The sequence below is a fragment of the Dasypus novemcinctus genome, chromosome 4 (genome assembly GCF_030445035.2).
Source record: "Dasypus novemcinctus isolate mDasNov1 chromosome 4, mDasNov1.1.hap2, whole genome shotgun sequence".
NCBI lineage: Eukaryota > Metazoa > Chordata > Mammalia > Cingulata > Dasypodidae > Dasypus > Dasypus novemcinctus.
This window is the reverse complement of record NC_080676.1, coordinates 162971975-162989326: the sequence shown is the minus strand read 5'-3', so window position 1 is coordinate 162989326 and position 17352 is coordinate 162971975. Positions and strand designations below refer to the sequence as shown.

Below are 17352 nucleotides of genomic sequence, written 5' to 3'. Positions count from 1 at the left end.
AAGGTGTCACTTCCAGTGGCACCAAGCAAGCTATGCAAACCAGAAAAAGTGAGTCACCACCGGAAGACGAGAACTGACTCCTGCCTGCTGGAGAAAACGTTGAGGGTCTCCTACCAGGACCACTTGGAAACCGGAGAGGTATGAGAGAAGGTTAAGTCGGCGGCATGTAAGGGCAGTGTCCTGTTGTGGGTGCTAAGGGCAGACCAAAGAAGAAGCAAGAAGAGAGGCTGGCGGAAGAGCCTACCTGGCCAGCCCAGCCCAGCAGGATGGGAGAGGCTCCCAGAGCCTGGCAGTGACAGAGAACGGAGAGCTGGGGTGATGAGCCCGGGCAGCTAGTGGAGCCTGGGGAGGAGAGAAGGGGGGCTTCTCCTTATGTTTTAAATTTTAAAGCAATCCATGTTATTTTGTACACAGCAAACCACATTGTTCTGGGGTTTATCCCACCCCTGCCCCTTGAATTCCGTCCTCGGGAAGACCCTGGCTCTTCGGGGGAGGCTTTTCTCCGCAAACTTTCCGAGGGAGGGAGGGCCCGAGCGCAGAGGAAGTCCTGGGTCAGGGGTCCCACTCCTGGGTCCTCGCAAAGGGATGGCCCAGAATCACGCTCCTCAATCCAGACTCGATCCTCGGGTCCGCGAAGCGCTCGTGACGCGCGTCGCCTCGGGGGTGGGAAGGGAGACGCGCTCCACCCAGCCCTGACCTGCCGGCCGGGGACCCGCTCGGTCCTGGCACTTCCTCGTGTCCCGGCGCCGCGCCAGCGCAGCCAGGGCTTCCCCTCTGGGGACTCCTCCTCCGGGCCGCCCCCGCCTCCTGCGGGAGGTGACCGGCGACCCGCGCCTGGGCGTGTCGCCTGGGGCGCTCGGACACCGCCTCCCGAGATTAAAGCGAGAGCGGGGAGGAGGGTCCGCGACTCGGGCGCCGGGCGGCGGAGGACGGGGACTCGGCGGGAGGTGGCCGGGCGGCGGCGCAGGGCGGAGGGGCGGGAGCGCGGCCCCGCGGCGCGGCAGGTAGGCGGCGCGGCCACGGCTCTCGGGCCCGGGATCCCGGAGCCGGCTGGGGTCCCTGGGCGCCTGCCGGGGGCGGTGGGTGGGGCGTGAAGCAGGGCGCGCGCGAGCCAAGGTGGCCCCGAGAGGTGCGTGGACGGGGCCGGGCAGGGCGCCCTCCGTGGGGGGACGCGGGCGGCTCGGACTCTGGGCTCGGGCCACCGGCCGCCCCCTTTGGGCACCACGCGGCCGGGGCAGGTTGCCCCGCGGGGTCACCCGGCCGAGCAGAGGGTGCCCGGAAGGGGCGGGCTGGGGCCCCCGTCCGGGCTCCCTGGCCTCTCGCCCTGCCCGGCCTCTGCGGCCCCCGGCCGGGGACGGGGGACGTCGTATCTTTCGGGGACGAGACAGGGGCGGGCTGCAGGTCTGTTTCTTTGTTTCGGGAGAACCTCTGCAGCCAGGAGTGTCACCTGAACTGCTGCTGCTGCTTAGTTCCCACCGAGGGGCGAGAAACTGGAAGCTCCGGAGATGCCGGCAGCGATAGGGCCGGCGCGCGGCGGCGGGACGGGGACCCCGGCCCCCCGAAGGCCCGGGCTCGGCGCGAAGCGCTAGGCGGCCAGGCCCGCCGCGGGGCTATTGGCGGGCCGTGCCCACCGAGGCGACCCCGAGGCGCGGGGACGGTGGCCCGGCCGCCTGGGGAGCGAGCTGGGGCCAAGGCCCCTAGGCGCGCCCTGCCCTGCGGGCCCAAGCCCGGGCACCCCAGCGCCTCGGTGTCCCCACCCCGTCCTGCCCGGACTCAGCTGGGCGCACCTGCTTGGCGGTGGACTCCCTGTCCGCGCTCCGCCCCACCCGGGCTCTCCCGAAGACCTGCCTTTGGGCCCCAGAGTTTGCGCGTCCGCGGCCCAGAAGCCATGGGTGAGGGTGGCCCCCGGCGCTGGCCCGTGCCCTGGCGTTGGCTTGCCCTGTGCCCGAAGCGGATGGCGCAGAGGTGAGCGCCGGCCCACCGAGGGCACAGCGCGGTGGCCCCGAATCCCGTTTCCAGGCACAGGCCTGAGGCGGACGCCCGCCCCCCCTCCCCCCGTGGCCTGTTTGGGAGGGGAAGGAAGGGGTGCCCGCCACCCCTGCCTTCAGCCGTGTCCGCCGCCCCGGGCAGAAGGAGCCCGCGGCGTTTGGATCCCTGGGCTCCTGGAGAGGAACCCAACGAATGGAAAATTACAAGGGCCCGGAGCCTGGTTACCTGGTGTTTAGAAAGCCCGAAGTGTGCAGCGCGTGTGGGGGCAGGGTCGGGGGAGGACTGTTGGCTTAGTCTGGAAGGAAGGTTCTCCAGGAAGCGAGAATTGAGCAAACCGGCCCCGGGGAGCGGACAGCCAAGTGTGGCCGGCAGCGTTTATGCTGGGGCCCAGGCCAGGCTGCCATCCCAGCCCTGGATGCTTTGCTGCTCCTGCTGCTGGGGAGAGGGGCGCCTTGGGGGGCCCAGGTGATCCCGAGAGCTCCCCAAGAAAGCCACTGGAGGGGCGCCCACAGCTCCCCCGGCTTGCCGGTGCCTCTTCAGCAGTAGGGCCTGCCTGCCTCGGGGACCTCACTGGGTAGCCTTGAAGGTAGAATGAAATTTAAGAGCGCCACTGAGCAAGAAAACACTCAACTCTTGTGTTGGGGTGCAGTCGCAGTGGGGGGGACCTCTGCAGGCCCATGGGGTCCGCACCTCCGTCTCTTGATTAGTTAAAAAGGAAAAGATCAGTGGAGCAGGTGTAGCTCGGTGGTTGAGCACCTGCTTCACGTGTATGAGGTCTGGTGTTCAATCCCCGGTACCTCCTTTGAAAAATTAGGGGGCAAAGGACCCCTAAAAAAATCTAGGGACAAGGACAACTTCCCTCTTAGTGATACCCGACTTCTTTCAACAAGGCGGGGCTGTCACTGGGTGGTTTCCTTTGCCACCTGTCCCCTTGAGGTGCTCCCCCAAGCTCATGCTAATTGCCAGAGTGAAATCCAACCCATCGGTATTTTCACCATAATGGTGGTGGGGCACTCCAGTCAACTTAACTCCAATATAAGGAAACTGAGGCAGGGAGGTTAGGTAACTTGCCTGGGGTCACATACCCAAGTCCTCCAGGAGGTGAGACCCTCCCGGGGAGGAGAAGGACAGCAGGTCGCCGCGACCAAGGCAGGAGGCCCGGGAAGTCCTGACGCACATACGCTTTTGCTGTCTACCTGGTCACACTCAGCTTCACCTGACCTGACAGGTGAGGCCAGAGGGGCGCACCTGCTGGCAGGCCCCCACCCCCTGTGCCGGCCTCTTCCAGCCCCCTGACCCTGGGCAAGACTGCCTGGGACTCCTTATCCATGCAGGGCGGGGGGCAGGACCCCCTGCTGACATAGCTGGGCAATGGGGGGGGGGTGGGCTCCTGTGCCAGGGTGGTGGTGGAAACGCCTGGGATGATAAAGCCTGGATTATACCAGTCACCTGTCGCCACAGAGGTGTGCCACCCCTGCTCGGGCCTAGCCCCGGTGGGTGGCAAGTGCGCGTGCAGCGGTGGGCGTGGGGGTGGGGTGGGCCTACCAGGACGTGTAAACCGGGTCCCGGCTGGTAACTCACTCTTTCCAGCTAAACTTGTGGCTGAATTCCCTGACCTTAGATGTTGCATCGGACTCTGGGAGGGGGGCCTAGGAATTTTTAATTTTTTATGTTCTAAATCCTCCAGAAAATTCCAGGTGTGGAGATCACTGATCAGGTCTAAGGCCGAAGCAAAAGGAGGCTGGCTTAGTTCAGTGGCCAGTTTTGTGGGTGGAAATAGCTGGAGAGGAGTTTGGAGGGGGTTCCAGAGGCAGGGGGGTTCCCGGCAAGTGGGGAGTCTCTGATCCTCCCGGGGTGTCTCCCCAGCCTTTCCTGCTGTTCCCTGGCCCTCTTTACCTGCAGAGTACCTGCCTGGGGTCCCCCAGGACAGCCTGAGGGCTTCATACCTGAGCCCTGCCCAGGGAAAGCCAGGTCCTCTGGGGACCAGGGTGTAGCGACAACACCTGCCGAGGGCCTAGAGGCATTCGGAGGTGGGCCTGGGAGTGCAGGAGGCAGGCCCCTGCAGGGGCATTGCCCACCCTGGCCCATCGGAATCTGGAGAGACGCGAAGGGCTTGGTACCTGCCCCCACCCTGGCACAACCGTCACACGCACTGGGCAGTGCCGCAAGAAGGGCAGGTGGGCCGCATGGGATGTCACAGGCAGAGGCTGATTCTCTGGCTTGCTTTGGGGGCAGAGAAAGCAAGGATTTTTTGGACAGGGTAGGTGACATTTTCCCTCCGGTTAGAGACAAGTCAAGGAGAAGGAAGAAAGAGCTTGCCTCGGGGAAAACTCCCAGCCCTTTGTGTGTGTGGAGCTGGGCAAGGCCCTGCACGGGTTGAGAGTACAGAGATGTGATAAGGAGGCAGGAAACTTTGCTGGAAGTTCACCCGAGGACAGACAGAAGGAAGAATTGGGGAGCGCAAGGCCCTGATGATCAAGGGGACATTTGTTCAAAAATTGTTTTCAAATGAGAGAGAGACATGGAAAGAAACTGAACCAGGCTTCGGTGGGGTCCATGTGCGTGTGGCCGCAGTGCTGTGTCTGATTCCCACCAGGGCAGGGGCTCTTAACCTTTTTGTTCAGTGGACCCCTTTGCCAGTCAGGTGAAAACCACAGACCCCTTACTAAGTCCACACTATCTGGTGCGTTATTTAATAAATATATCTCACCTGCACCAACAGGTGCCCACACAAGAATAGTGTTTTTTTAAATTTTCAATTCAAGCTCATGGACTCCCTGAAATCTTTCCATGGACCCCCCTCTGGTTAAGAACCCCGGCTCTAAGGTCAGTGCTTGCCAAGGGCAGGCTGACCTCCTTCCGAGGAGCGTATGTAGTCCTTGGTCTGAACTTGGGGCGTGGGGCCCCTGGTTTCTAGGGATGTTGGGTTTGGAGTTCAGTCTGTGAGTTCCTGTGCACAGAGAATTTGGGATATTCTCAGGTGATAGATTTATGAAGGGTTGGAGCTGCCTTAAAAGATCACACACGACTGGCCTCCCAGCTGAAGCCAGAGTCCATTCTAGAAGAAGCTTAAGAGAATGATCAACCAATCTCGGACCTAACGTTTCTGGTTTGGAGAAACCCGAGGTCGCCAAATCCATCCTTGAACTTTCTAATTTTGGAAACCTTGAATAGAAACCTGCTTTTCTGATATTTCTGGCCATTGATCCTGGCTTTGTCCTCTGGAATTACACTGAATAAATCAAATCCCTCTTCCACCCGGCAGTCCCTCGGATATTGGAAGAGCAGTGCTAACTGCTCATGTTGTCGAGGGCTCACCTTGCACTGGGTGCTGTGCTAAGAAACACACACGGTCTCTCAGTTAATCTTTGTCATAGCCGATTTATTTCCTAGTCCCATTTTCCAGATCGTCTTGGGCGAGTCCTCGGCCCGGGGCCAGTGGCTGGTGTGTAGGATGGAGGCCCAGCAGCCCTGCTAGGCGGCCCGCAGCCGGCTCTTCTCTGCACCTGAGCTGCTGTGGGGGCACCGGCGTCCTCCCCTGGGAAGACTGGTTTTGGCCCAGGTGCAGGCTTTCCATCTCTGTTAAATTTCATCTGACTCATTTGGTCTTTGGGAACTCAAAAAATATCGGAGCACTTTCTTTATATGGTGCTAAACTAGATTTAACAAAACCTAAAAAAGGACCAGAGGCAATTCCTGCCCTAAAAAGTTTGTAATCTCGTTGGGACAATGAGGCATTCATGGAAAAAGAGACTTGGATGGCACCCGCCCCGGCTCTCCTGAGGCGCTCTCCCTCTCTAGTATTCCCGCGTCAGCCCCTGTGTGTGTCATTCATCCCATTGTCTCGTGCATATTTCTCATGTTGATCTGTTTCTTAAGTCCACCACTCTCGTTTAACCCTCGTCCAGCAAGGCATTAGCTCCCCAGCGCGGCCATCGCTTCTTGCGTAGCATTGCTTAGCGCAGTCGCTTAAAGGGGTTCTCACCCGCCGTTTGTTGGATGGGATGAGTCCGGGGGTGGGGGCAGTGTGGCTGCTTTGGAGTTCAAAGAAAGATGAGAGAAGGTGAGTTTTCAAGAACGTGGTCCTTGTCTGCTCTTTTCACCGTTGCCCTTCCAGACTCCGTCCAGAACGGTATCTGGCACATGGTAGGGGCTCCGGAAATGAGCAAGCCTGTGGATAGTGGCACCGGTGAGGTCGGGGGACCCTCAATTAGTGACATCCCCCCGACTCCTTAGATGGGAGGGTCCTTGAGAGTGATTTCGTTTTCATTGACTTGGTTGTTTTCAAATATAAGCCTTCAGAAAACATGTTTTGAGGTGTGGAGGAAAGAACTAAAAGAAAAGGCTGTTCTTGTTTTGGAAAGAACGTAGTCACGCCACGGGGCGCAGATGTGATTTGTCGGCCCCGTTCTGGGGAACAGGGGCAGGACCAGTGACTCATGGTGTGATTCGGCTCTGAAAGGAGAGCCCGGGGAGGATGGGGGCAGCGCGAGGGCAGCTGTGTCCTTTGTGTGCCTCGAGCAGATGACGCTGTCAATGGGTGACAGCTGGCTGCAGAAGAGGAGCGGGTTAAAGATTTAGTCTCATCACTTGAAGGAACATTTTCCAAAGTGCCTCGTGAGGACCGGCTTTCTGGAATCTGGAGCAGTGTCTTTTAAACGACAGGAAAGGACATTTCCTAAAGGCCCATGCCCCTTGTCCCTTGTCATCTAGGTTATATCTTGCTCCTTCCAGAAACAAGTCCGTGAGCTGTGCCAGCTGGCGTGGGTGTGGAATGCCCGTTTTGAAGATGCCCTGTCCTGCGGGGTGTTCCCTGAGCCTGATCTCCGGGTCTTGCTCGGACGATGACGCTTCTGCTTTCGCATCCCTTGGCAGAGTTGGACAATTTCCCCCCTGAGAAAATTAGGCAGTACGTCTCCTGTCTTCTGTTCCAAAGTCCCTGGTAGCTGACCAGGGCGCACAGAACATTTTTTGTCCTGATGTTTGGCAGGTTACGGGATCACTGGGCGAAATATGATTATAGTGCAATTGCTTCTGGGTCCTGGGGTTTCTACCTGACAATGACTCACAGCCCCCGACGTGCCCCCCTCCCCTGGCTTCCTGTGTCTGCTCTGAGGGATCTTGAATGAATAGCAAGTGTGGATTTTGAGCATTGATGCATCATTCCTTTGAGAGGCACTGAAGCTGGGAAAGCGGCCAGTGGGATTGAATTTTCGTTTCCTGAAACTCCAACCAAAGCTCTAACTGGTGAGATAGCTGAGAGCGGCAGCCAGTGACTTGCTATTGAGCACAGAGAAACCAGAGGAGTGAGAATGTGTGTGCTCGGGCAGCACTCTTTTGAAAGTCATCTTAGGAAGGTGCTGGGTTTTTCCTCCTTAGAGTAGAATGGGAGTGGGGGATTTATTTATTGCGTTAATGTCGGCCTTGGAATTCTCTCTTTACAAAGTAGACACAAGGAAGGAATATTAAGATGTGATAATCACATCTATTTAAAGGCTTAAATGTTATGTGGATATCTCTAAAGTAGTGATAAAATCCTCCCACCCCTAACCGGTCGGTTTTCTTTCCTCATACCCAGAAAGGTGTTGACTTTTTGTTTTTCAGTCTTAAAAAATCTTGAAGACTCAACACGAACTGTTTTCTACATTTTTTGCCATATGCAAACGAATTAAATGACCTGTTGCCTGTTGACCGTGACCTGTCAAGGAGGTTTCTCCAAGATGAAGGCGTGGTTTTCTTCCTAGCAGTTTGTTGAAATTTTCAGTTTAATGCTTCAAATCATAATTTTTGCTTGGGAGATGTGGTCTGGAGGTAGCGCTGGAGATGGAGTCAGGTCGACTGAGTTTGGCACAGTTGACTTTTGAGAGCTGGTGGACTGCCTCCCGTAGCGTTTATACTATGGACATCTGCAAGAGCTGCCGAGGAGCCCTTTCCCCAAGCAGGCTGCAACATTTATCAGTACTCCATTGTCATGCCTTCTTTATGGTGTCAGTAAGGAAACAGAGATGGCGTTTCAAGAAGTAGCTTGATTGCTATTGGCCAAAATATTATGTAGTACCCAAGCATAAAAACGTACTGTGGGTTATGGTGTTGCTGAAGGTAATTTGAAGCCATAAAGGGCTAGCTTTCTAACTGCTTTTACTACATGTACCAGACATTTGTGGAGCTGCTTCCTAAGCATTACTTCATTTAATTCCCCCAACATCCCCATAGTAGGTGCTACTGTTATCTCTGTTTTGCAGATGGGGAAACTGAGGCAGAGGAACTGTCACAGCTGGGAGGTGGCAGAGCCAGATTTGGACCCAAAGAGTCTCTAGGCCTGGAGGTCTTGGGCTTAATCACTGTTCAGTGCTCATCCCTTAATCCCCTCCATCCTGCTAGCTTTGAAGCCCAGACCTTCCACCCAGCTCTGTTTGGTGGACAGATGACCTCAAAGGCCATTTCTGGAAATAGTCTCTGTTCATCTCAAGCCAAGGTGGGGAGGGAAGCCCTTCCTTTGCTCGTGAGCCCGTCCTTGCTATGAGCATTCCATGCTGATGGACTCTAGGTGTTACTGATAGTGGCTCTCAAATGCCTGCAGACAAAAGAGCCCAGAGCTTTCTTCTCATTACCGTTACCTGAGAAACAGTCCAAATGGTTAGCTCTGAATTTCCTTCGTGTTTGGATTCAGGGAAGTAAGTGGGGAAGGTAGGTGGGCGTGGATGGTCCTGTTCCACACGCATGTTTATTGTAAATCGAGCGACTGCATCGGGTTTGCTTAAGAACATCTGGCACGAAATCTCACTGCCTGTCCGGCTAGGTGGCTGCACCCCACGTACTCTGGGTCGGCTGCAGCAATTCCCTCCCTCCCGTTCCCAGCCACCGTGTTCCTCGGTGCCAGGCACTGGGCAAGGGGCTTCGTGTGCACCTGTCGTGGAATCAGCATTTTAGCAGAACAGCATTTTTCAGGTGAGGAGCTAGATGCGGCGAGGACTGGTTACTCTCCCCACGACACCGCCAGGAGCAGCGCAGCCAGCGTTTGGCCCCAGGCCTTGGCCCCCAGTGCCCGCCCCCACCTCCCTCCTGAACGTGGTTGGTCCTAGGTTGCCTTGTGGTGGTTCGTGTCTGTTTTTATCACGTGGATTCTCCTTTTGTCGATGTGCCACAGGGGAGAGGTGACAGCGTCCTGGTGAGAACGGTGTCCGCACACTAGAGCTTGGAGACCTGGATTTAGAGGCAGTGTAGCTGTGTCCCCAGGCGAGCCCCTCCCCAGGGATCCAAGTACCTTGCCTCCTTCAGGCCTGTTCTAGGGAAGCCTTCCTGCCACATTTAAAATCGCAACCCATCCCCTTCTACACATGGGCAGCTCAATCCCAAAGCAGAAGAGAGGACCAAAGGAGCACTTACTTCTGCAGTAAACTCTAAAGCACAGGTCCAAAACGCGTTAAGTGTTAATAGCTGTGGGTGAAGGAGGAGGCCAAGGTGAGTGGGGAAAACTGCTCTTCTGGTGAGAGTTAACTTTCACCCAGAAAGTTTTCCAGTTCATTCTAGATCCATCTTCTAAAAACCAACCACTATGGTAATATTACAGTTTTGTCATTCTTTCTTCTAGGTCATCTTGTACTTTCGAAACACCCAACATTACCTGATGCTTTGATACAATCAGGATGGCTTTAAACTCAGTAAGTGGTTAATTATTACCTTCCTTCCTGTTTGTTTGGGTCCCTTTTTCCTCCTGTTATTTCCAACGGTGTGCGCTGGTCAGCATTTTTAAGAGCAATTTGTAGCAAATGTGTTCCTTCACATTTGATGTAGGTCGAGGCATTCTCTAGGGTACAGGTGAGCAGGGCGTGAACCTGGAGCGTAGCCGCACAGCCTAGCACAGGTGAGAGTCCTGGAAGCGTAACTGGTGGGTGATGTTCATTCTCGCCTGACTTCCTCTCTTCCTTCTTTGAAGATGGGTGTAGGTGGGCAGGCTGTGGGGCAGGTGGAGGCAGGATGGGGGTGAGAAGGAGTAAGTCCAGGGTGAAGCTTGTGTGGGAGACCACCTGCTAGGAGGCCACGGGGTGGAAAATTCTGTGACCCTCACTTCCTGGTTAAACTGGGAACCCACCCACTTTGGAGATAAATCAAGTGCATCTTTGTACCCCCTTACAGCTATAGCTTTATACCCGGGAATCAGTGCATTTATTTAGTAATGAGTTTAGGGTTAACAACAACGTTTTTCTAGTTCCTATACCTGGAAAATATACCTTTTGTTTTTTCCCCTTAATCTCAGTTACTGATATTTCTTTTCATTGGCTCTCTTCTTAATTTCAAATCTACTATGTGGGAATTTGTGGGGACAGACTGTTTTGCTTATGGCAAACCTTTCTCTGTGTAGGACATCGTATTCTTAGACTTTTTGATTGAGGCCCAGCACACGTGCCTCTTTTGGGGCCCTGGTATGCCCATTTAGATGAGAGATTGCATCTCGTTTTCCCTCACCGTCTGCTGCTCTGGTTTAGGGTTGTAGTCTTTGGACTTTTGAAAGCCAGCATTAGTGAGCTATTAAGCAGAGGTTAACTCTGGGTGCCTGCATTTTGCCCATTCATTTCTAATTGAGCTTCCCTGGAGGTCACATTTATAGCCTGCGCCAGCCCAGAATACCTGCTTGCTCTGAGCTCACCGTCCCAAGGGACAAGGGGCAGGGTTAGTGAGTGGGAAAGAGTTTTTCATGGGGATGTTCAGACACTAGTCAGAGGGCAAATTGTGATCCAGAAATTCCACTTCAAGCGATGTAGCTGCAGAAGTCCACGCACTAAATGCCACGTGCTGCGTAAGGATGTTCCTGCAGCAGAATGGGTGACCCAAATCGTAAACCAACAGCGTGTGTTTGCGCACCTCTGAAAGAGGACATAGGGGTGTCGGCTAAAGAGTAACTCGTGTCACCTGATCTGTAGGCAGATTTCTCTATAACTTAGTTTCTTCTCTGCACAGTGGAGATATTAATGGTACCTGGAGCAGTCTCAGGGGTTAGGGTCAGGTTTCAGGGGGACCGGCTGTAGGTGGCTTCTCAGCATAATTCTGGTGTGGCTTGTTGGTAATTTTAAAAAAATAATAATAAATTGTTTTTTTTTAAAAAGATACATAAATCACAAAAAATGTTACATTAAAAATATACGAGGTTCCCACATACCCCACTTCCCACCCCCTCATTCCTTCCCATATCAACACCTCTTTCATCACTGTGGCACATTCATTGCATTTGGTGAATACATTTTGGAGCGCTGCTGCACCGCATGGATCATAGTTTACATTGTAGTTTACACTCTCCCCCAGTCCATTCAGTGGGTTATGTCAGGATATACAATGTCCAGTGTCTGTCCCTGCAATATCATATAGGACAACTCCAAGTCCCAATTTTGCACATGGATTCTCCAGAAGAGGACTGGGGGAACCCAAGGCACAGATATTGACCAAATGGATTCTAGCTCCAGACTTCTCTGCATTTTTCCAGTTAATGTCTTATTAAATCCCAAAGTCAGCCATTCACTTTTTCTCTATTTCAAAGAATGGACCGTGAAAAAAAAGCGTGGACAATTAATTGAAAATTCTGCTTATTTTTAAATTCTAGAGGAGTTCAGCCATCTGATGTAATTACAGATGCCCTAAAAGAACCTGCAGTGCTTTTTCGCTGTCTTGTGTGAATGCGATGTGACATTACATATTTAATCCTTGGAGGTGATTAAGGGTTTTATAGCATTTGTTCTCTTTTCAATTGTTTAGGGGTCATCGCCAGGCATCGGACCTTACTACGAAAACCATGGCTATCAGCCGGAAAACTTCTACCCCCCGCAGCCCCCCGGGGCTCCCGGCTCCTACGCACCGTACCCGGCTCTCTACTACCCGTCCGCTGTCCCCCAGTATGCCCCGAGGGTTCTAACGCGCGTCTCCACGCCCGTCATCTCCCCGCGGCCCAAGCCCTCGTCGGGGACAGTGTGCTCCTCAAGTAGGGTCCTTTTCGGTGTTATTCGAATCAGGACGCCTGAGCTCCTGGGTCCCCCTCCTCTGTGGGCTCTCTGTGCTCGCCAGCTCTGTCGCCAGCTCTCCACCTGAGCTTCCTGTCTAAGGAGGGCGGCTCTGTGTCTTTCTGACCTCAAGGTCTCTTGGTGTCTCTTCTCCTTAAGTTCACGGTAAGCTCCAAGAGCAGCACCGTTCCCCGAGTAGAGCAAGTCCCGTCTCCCATGCCTGGCGCTTACTGTTCAGTGAAGGAAATGGATGAGGTGGCCGGCACAGCTGCAGCCCAGCCTGCCCATTCCACCTGGTTTAACGGCCCCAGACCCCCCCCCCACCGCCCCACCCCCCTCCCCAGCTGGCCAGTCCCCGGAAGGGCTGAAGGGTCTGTTTCCTTTGCTTATCTCTTTAATCCCTTATCTGTCTTACCCTCTCACCTCCTTTCTTTGCCTTTTCCTTTTGTCTTGTTTCTCTTCAAACCCCTTCTTCTTGCATCCCCCTTCCTGCTTTTAGTTCAGGCCAGTTTAAATACTGAGAACTTTCCGGGTGCGCCCGCCAGCAGTGGCTATCACAGACGTTGTTATTGGTAGTGTTTGTGTTTCGTGTTGAGCAATAAGCACACAAGTGTATTCGGCCTGTACGCCCACGTCCCCGCCACCACATAGTAATCGGAACGAGCCTTCCCGCTGCCACGGGCAGCTGCCCTGTGGCCCTCCCTAGGTGCCTCTCGCTCCGGCCCCCCAGGACACCCGCACTGCCCCGCCGCGTTCCTGCCCCCTCCTTGCCCCCCCGCTGGCCCCCTCGCCCTTCACGCCTGCCCCCCCCCCCCCCCCCCCCCGCCGCCGCCTCCTCTCCAGCCCCCTCTCCGCCTGTTCGTCCCTGCGTTTCCTTCCCCCGCACAGTCCCTCTGGGATCCCCCTCTCCTTCCCCTTGTGTGGTTTGCTCTCTTCCCCTCTATTAGTTCTCTCTGCTCAGGGAAATGTTTGTCTTTGTGCCAGTGTCTTTCTGGTGGGGGTTGGGTGGGTCTTGCCCAGGGGTTCTCACCCTGAGGACCTCTGCCCGGGCCTGGAGGCAATTTGGGTTATTAGAAATAGGGGAGGAGGGGGTGCTGCTGGCATCTTGTGGGGAGAGTCCAGGGCAGATGCTAAACATCCTGCAACATACAGGATGCTTCCCTCCAACAAATATCGGTCATGCCAAGGCTGAGAAACCAAGGGTGGCTGGGAGGAAGCCAGGTGAGGCAGCCGAAGGCACCTTCCAGAGGAAGAGGACGGCGGTCAAGCTCACAGTCCTCTCTCAAGGCTAGCCCCTTGCCAAGCTGGGGCTCAAAGCCAGGTGGGCAGAAGAGCCCCTGCCCCTTTTACTCCACGGGCAAAACTCTTGGTGATGTCAGGCAGCTGGACATCCCGTATCAGTTGCTTTTATAAGAGAGTAGGAGCTTACACGTATGAGTTTGCATTATGAAGCTGTGCCCTGTAAACCTATTTTAGCAATTTCATTGAACTTACCTTGGCGTTATTTTAGAAACTTTTTATTGACATGTGGAAAAGTATACATTTTGTGAGTGTGACGTTTGGCCTTGAAAGTATTTTGCAAGTTGTTTAAATAGTACAATTCACAGGTCCGCGTGGAGATCTGGTTTTGTACCTGATGCATCTGCTTGCTTCAGCAACTGTCACAGATGCTTCACTTTTTTTTTTAATTTTTATTTTTAAAGTAGCTTTAGATTACATAATGTTACATGAAAAATAGAGGGGATTCCCATATACCCCCTCCACACACACACACTCTCCCACATTAACAACTTTCATTTGCGTGGTACATTTGTTATGATTAGTGAACACATTTTGAACCATTGTGCTAACCATGAACTACAGTTTACATTATTGTTTACACTCAGTCCTGCACAATTTTTATAGGTTTTGACAAAATGTATAATGGCCTGTATCCATCATTGCAATGTCATGCAGGACAATTCCAATGTCCCCAAAATGCCCCATGTTACACTCTTCTCCCCTCCCCCTCCCCTCAGAACCTCTGGTGGCCACTGCCTTTATATCAATGATACAAGCTCTTTCATTGCTAGAATAGTCTCCTTTAGTCCATTGTCCATTCCTTGATCTTGAGGATTCTAGGATGGTGATGCCCACTCTGTTTCTGACTGAGGGGGGCCTTAGGTCTTTTCCATACAACGCAGACACATCTTGACGTTGAGTGTTTGGAAAACCAAAGGTAAACAATACTGCTCCTCAGAACTGGAGGACTAAATCATTAGACTAAATTGATGGTGATGACAGTAAATGAATAGCAAATGATAATCCAACTAGAGCAGCAATTGAGAGCCACGACCACCTCAAGTCTAGACTGACCACTGCCTATTAGGAAATGTCTGCCTAGCAAAGGTCGAGCTGAGCTGTCAAGCAGGGGATTGCTGCTCGGCAGGAGCTCCCAGGGAGAGCTGGGCGTGTATTCCCCAGGGGAGCTGCGCAAACTGCCCTTCTGGGTGTCCCAGAAGGCCGATTTGAAAACCCTAGTTACCCAGGCGAGTATTTAATCTTCAAATGACACAGAAATTCACCCAAAGGAATAATGCACCCTCAGTTAATTGGCCAGAGAGGCCTTTTGGAATTTCCCCCGTAGCTTCTCTGGACTCCCCCCTGGCCCACCCCGGTGCGGTCACTTAGCCAGCTCACCTGGTATCTGGACATGGTCTGTGCACGGCAACAAACTGGATGGCTTCAGGACAGACGTGTGCTGTGCCCCGGTTCTGGAGGCCACACTCCCGAGCTCGAGGTGTCGGCAGGGCCGCGCTCCCTCTGAGGCCTGCAGGGGCCGGTTCCGGCCTCCCCTGGCTTCTGGTGGCCGCTGCAGCCCTGGCGCTCCTTGGCTTCTAGATGCATCACTCCTTCTACCTCCTCCATCCTCACAGCCTCCCGCAGTGTCTGTGTGCCCCATTCTCCTTTCTTATGAGGACGCTGGTCACATTGGATCAGGACCAGCCCCAGCTGGGACTCACTGTAACTGATGACACCTCATAAGCTCCTGTCTCCAAAGAGGGTCTCACATTCATGGGGCCGGGATTTAGCATTTGAACATATCTTTGGGGGGAACCAGTTTAACCCATAGCATGCTGTACTTACGGATACAATAGACTTTTCCCTTTAGAACCAGTTTTTGGCAACAGTTGTTTACTGTCAGACCCCTTCTAGTATGCTATCCTTTTTTTTAAGAGCTTAACTCCAGTGTATTTTACTTGGTATCATGGCTTCCTGCCTTTGGTCCCTGTGTTAGTCAGCCAACACATGCTGATGCGAAAGACCAGAAATCTGTTGGCTTTCACAGAGGGTATCTGTTTGGGGTAGAAGCTTGCAGTCACCAGGCCATAAAGCATAGGGTACTTCCCTCACCAAAGTCTGTTGCCACGTGTTGGAGCAAGAGGGCTGCCGACGTTCAGCCTTCCTCTTGTTCTTCAGGCTCTGTGGTCCCTGCTTCCTCCAATATCAGCTGTAGGCTGGGATAAGTCTCGCCTCTCTCCTGGGGCTCAGTCCTCTCCAGGCTCAGCTGCTCTACTCTCTCCACAAGGTCAGCTGTAGCCTGTCAGGCACACGGCTCGTCTCTCTTCCTGGGGCCTCTGCCGTGTCCCATGGAGCCTTCTCTCTCTCCTCACTTATCTGCTTCTCTGTTATTTACTTCCTGGGGCTCCAGCATTAAAACTCTCTCCTCTGCTATGTCATTTTCTCTGTGAGTCTGGGTGAGGGGAGACTCAACGTCCTACTGCTATGGCCCAATTCATAATTTAATCATAATTTAATCAAGTAAAAGTGAACCCCCTGAATCCGATACAGTCTATTATGCCCAGAGGAACAGACCAGTTCACAAATGTAATCCTATCTATTTTGGGAGTTCATAAACAATATTAAACTGCTACAATCCTCCAAAGCATCAAGCTTAGTGCTACAGAAAAAGGAGACCTCCCAGGGTATGTTCTTAAAATAGGAGGGCCTATTTTTAAGCAAATAAGAAGTTATTTCTTAACATTGTGTCCTGCAGAAAGAGTGGATAAAATCTGGGAGTGTTGACTTCCAGAACCTCTGCCCTTACGTGCTGCCCTCCTCCCTTCTCCAGGGACTAAAAAGGCGCTCTGCGTCACCTTCGCCCTGGCGGTCATCCTTGCTGGAGCCGTGGTCGCTGCCGTCCTGATCTGGAGGTTCTGTAAGTGGCGGAGGAGGGGACCCCGAAGCAGGGCAGGGCTAGGATCCCGGGCATGTCCTCGGGGGTCCCAGTGCCCTGGGCAGTCCAAGGACCCTGCTGCGCAGCTGGCAGGGCTGTCCGCAAGACCGTCCCTGAAGTTTCCCTCTTAGGAGCGAAGCTGGCTTCGCTTTCCTCCTCCCTCGCTAGCTGTGGTGCTGCCTGCACAGCCGTTCTGGAAGCAGCCCCTGGTGCGTCCCCACAGCTCCCTACAGTGCTTCCTCCCATGCTGTGACGGGCCAGGGTCCCATGCTGCGAGTGTGGTGTTGACACACGGTGGGAGAAGTCCTTAGACTTCAGCCAGTGCTTTGGAAACCCGGTGCACCTGCTGCTCGCACTAGGGCCAGGGCCAGCTCCTGCCTGTGCGCCCGCGTCCTGCTCCAATAGCCACTGCTGGAACTCAGCCCAGGCCTTCTCCACCAGCCCAGGGCCCTTCTGGCTCACGCTGGGGATGGGCGGGGTGCTTTAGGGCTCACCCAAGTCACCCGGGTGGCCAGAAGGACAGGTGCACGCTGTCCAGATCCGAAGGGTGAGAGGGTCCCCCGTTGGGCCCCCCGAAGGAATGGACCCTGGGGGTTCTCTCTCTGACGTCCAGCCAGCCCCTTTTATCCATGCTGGCCACATGGACCCATCCCCTCCTTACTAAAAACGATTCTATAAATAGCGCCCTTTGTCACCTGCGCCCAGAGACCAAGCTCGCGCTGGGTGCTGCGAGGTCTTCTCCGCGTCCCGGTGTGACCGGCCGCGCCCTCCGTTTCCTCCTCCAGTGGAGAGCAAGTGCCCCGTGGCGGGCATCGAGTGCGGCTCCTCGGGCACCTGCATCAGCCCCTCTCTCTGGTGCGACGGGATTTCCCACTGCCCCAGCGGCGAGGACGAGGACCGCTGCGGTGAGTCGGCCAGGACCCCATGCGCCCCCGTGGCCAGGCCGGGACCCCAAGCCCACCGTGCAGCCCGGCCAGGACCCCACGCCCCCCCACGTCCCGGCCAGGACCCCATGTGCCCCTGTGGCCAGGCCTCTGGGAGCCCGTGCCTCTGGGGGAGCCTAGGGGAGGCCTGTGCTTGTGGAGGAGGGGGCTGGCTCCTGGCCCAGCATCTCTGCGCCGGGAGCCCCAGGCCGAGCTGGGCCCGGCCCCCTGGACC

General features: G+C 54.8%; 1 protein-coding gene across 3 annotated transcripts in view; it reads left to right on the top strand.

Moving 5' to 3' along the window:
• The first annotated feature begins 906 nt into the window (after positions 1-906).
• Positions 907-17352, top strand: part of TMPRSS2 (transmembrane serine protease 2) — a 35675-nt gene continuing 19229 nt past the window's right edge. The window contains exons 1-5 of one of the 3 annotated variants that reach the window (XM_058296270.2): positions 907-1004; positions 9581-9650; positions 11737-11959; positions 16090-16176; positions 16980-17099. In XM_058296270.2, the coding sequence (XP_058152253.1) occupies positions 9636-9650; positions 11737-11959; positions 16090-16176; positions 16980-17099 (445 nt within the window). In that variant the 5' untranslated portion in view covers positions 907-1004; positions 9581-9635. Of the gene's footprint in view, positions 1005-3192; positions 3218-9580; positions 9651-11736; positions 11960-16089; positions 16177-16979; positions 17100-17352 lie in introns of those variants that run through there. The other 2 variants (XM_058296268.2, XM_058296269.2) reach the window with 2 other exon arrangements.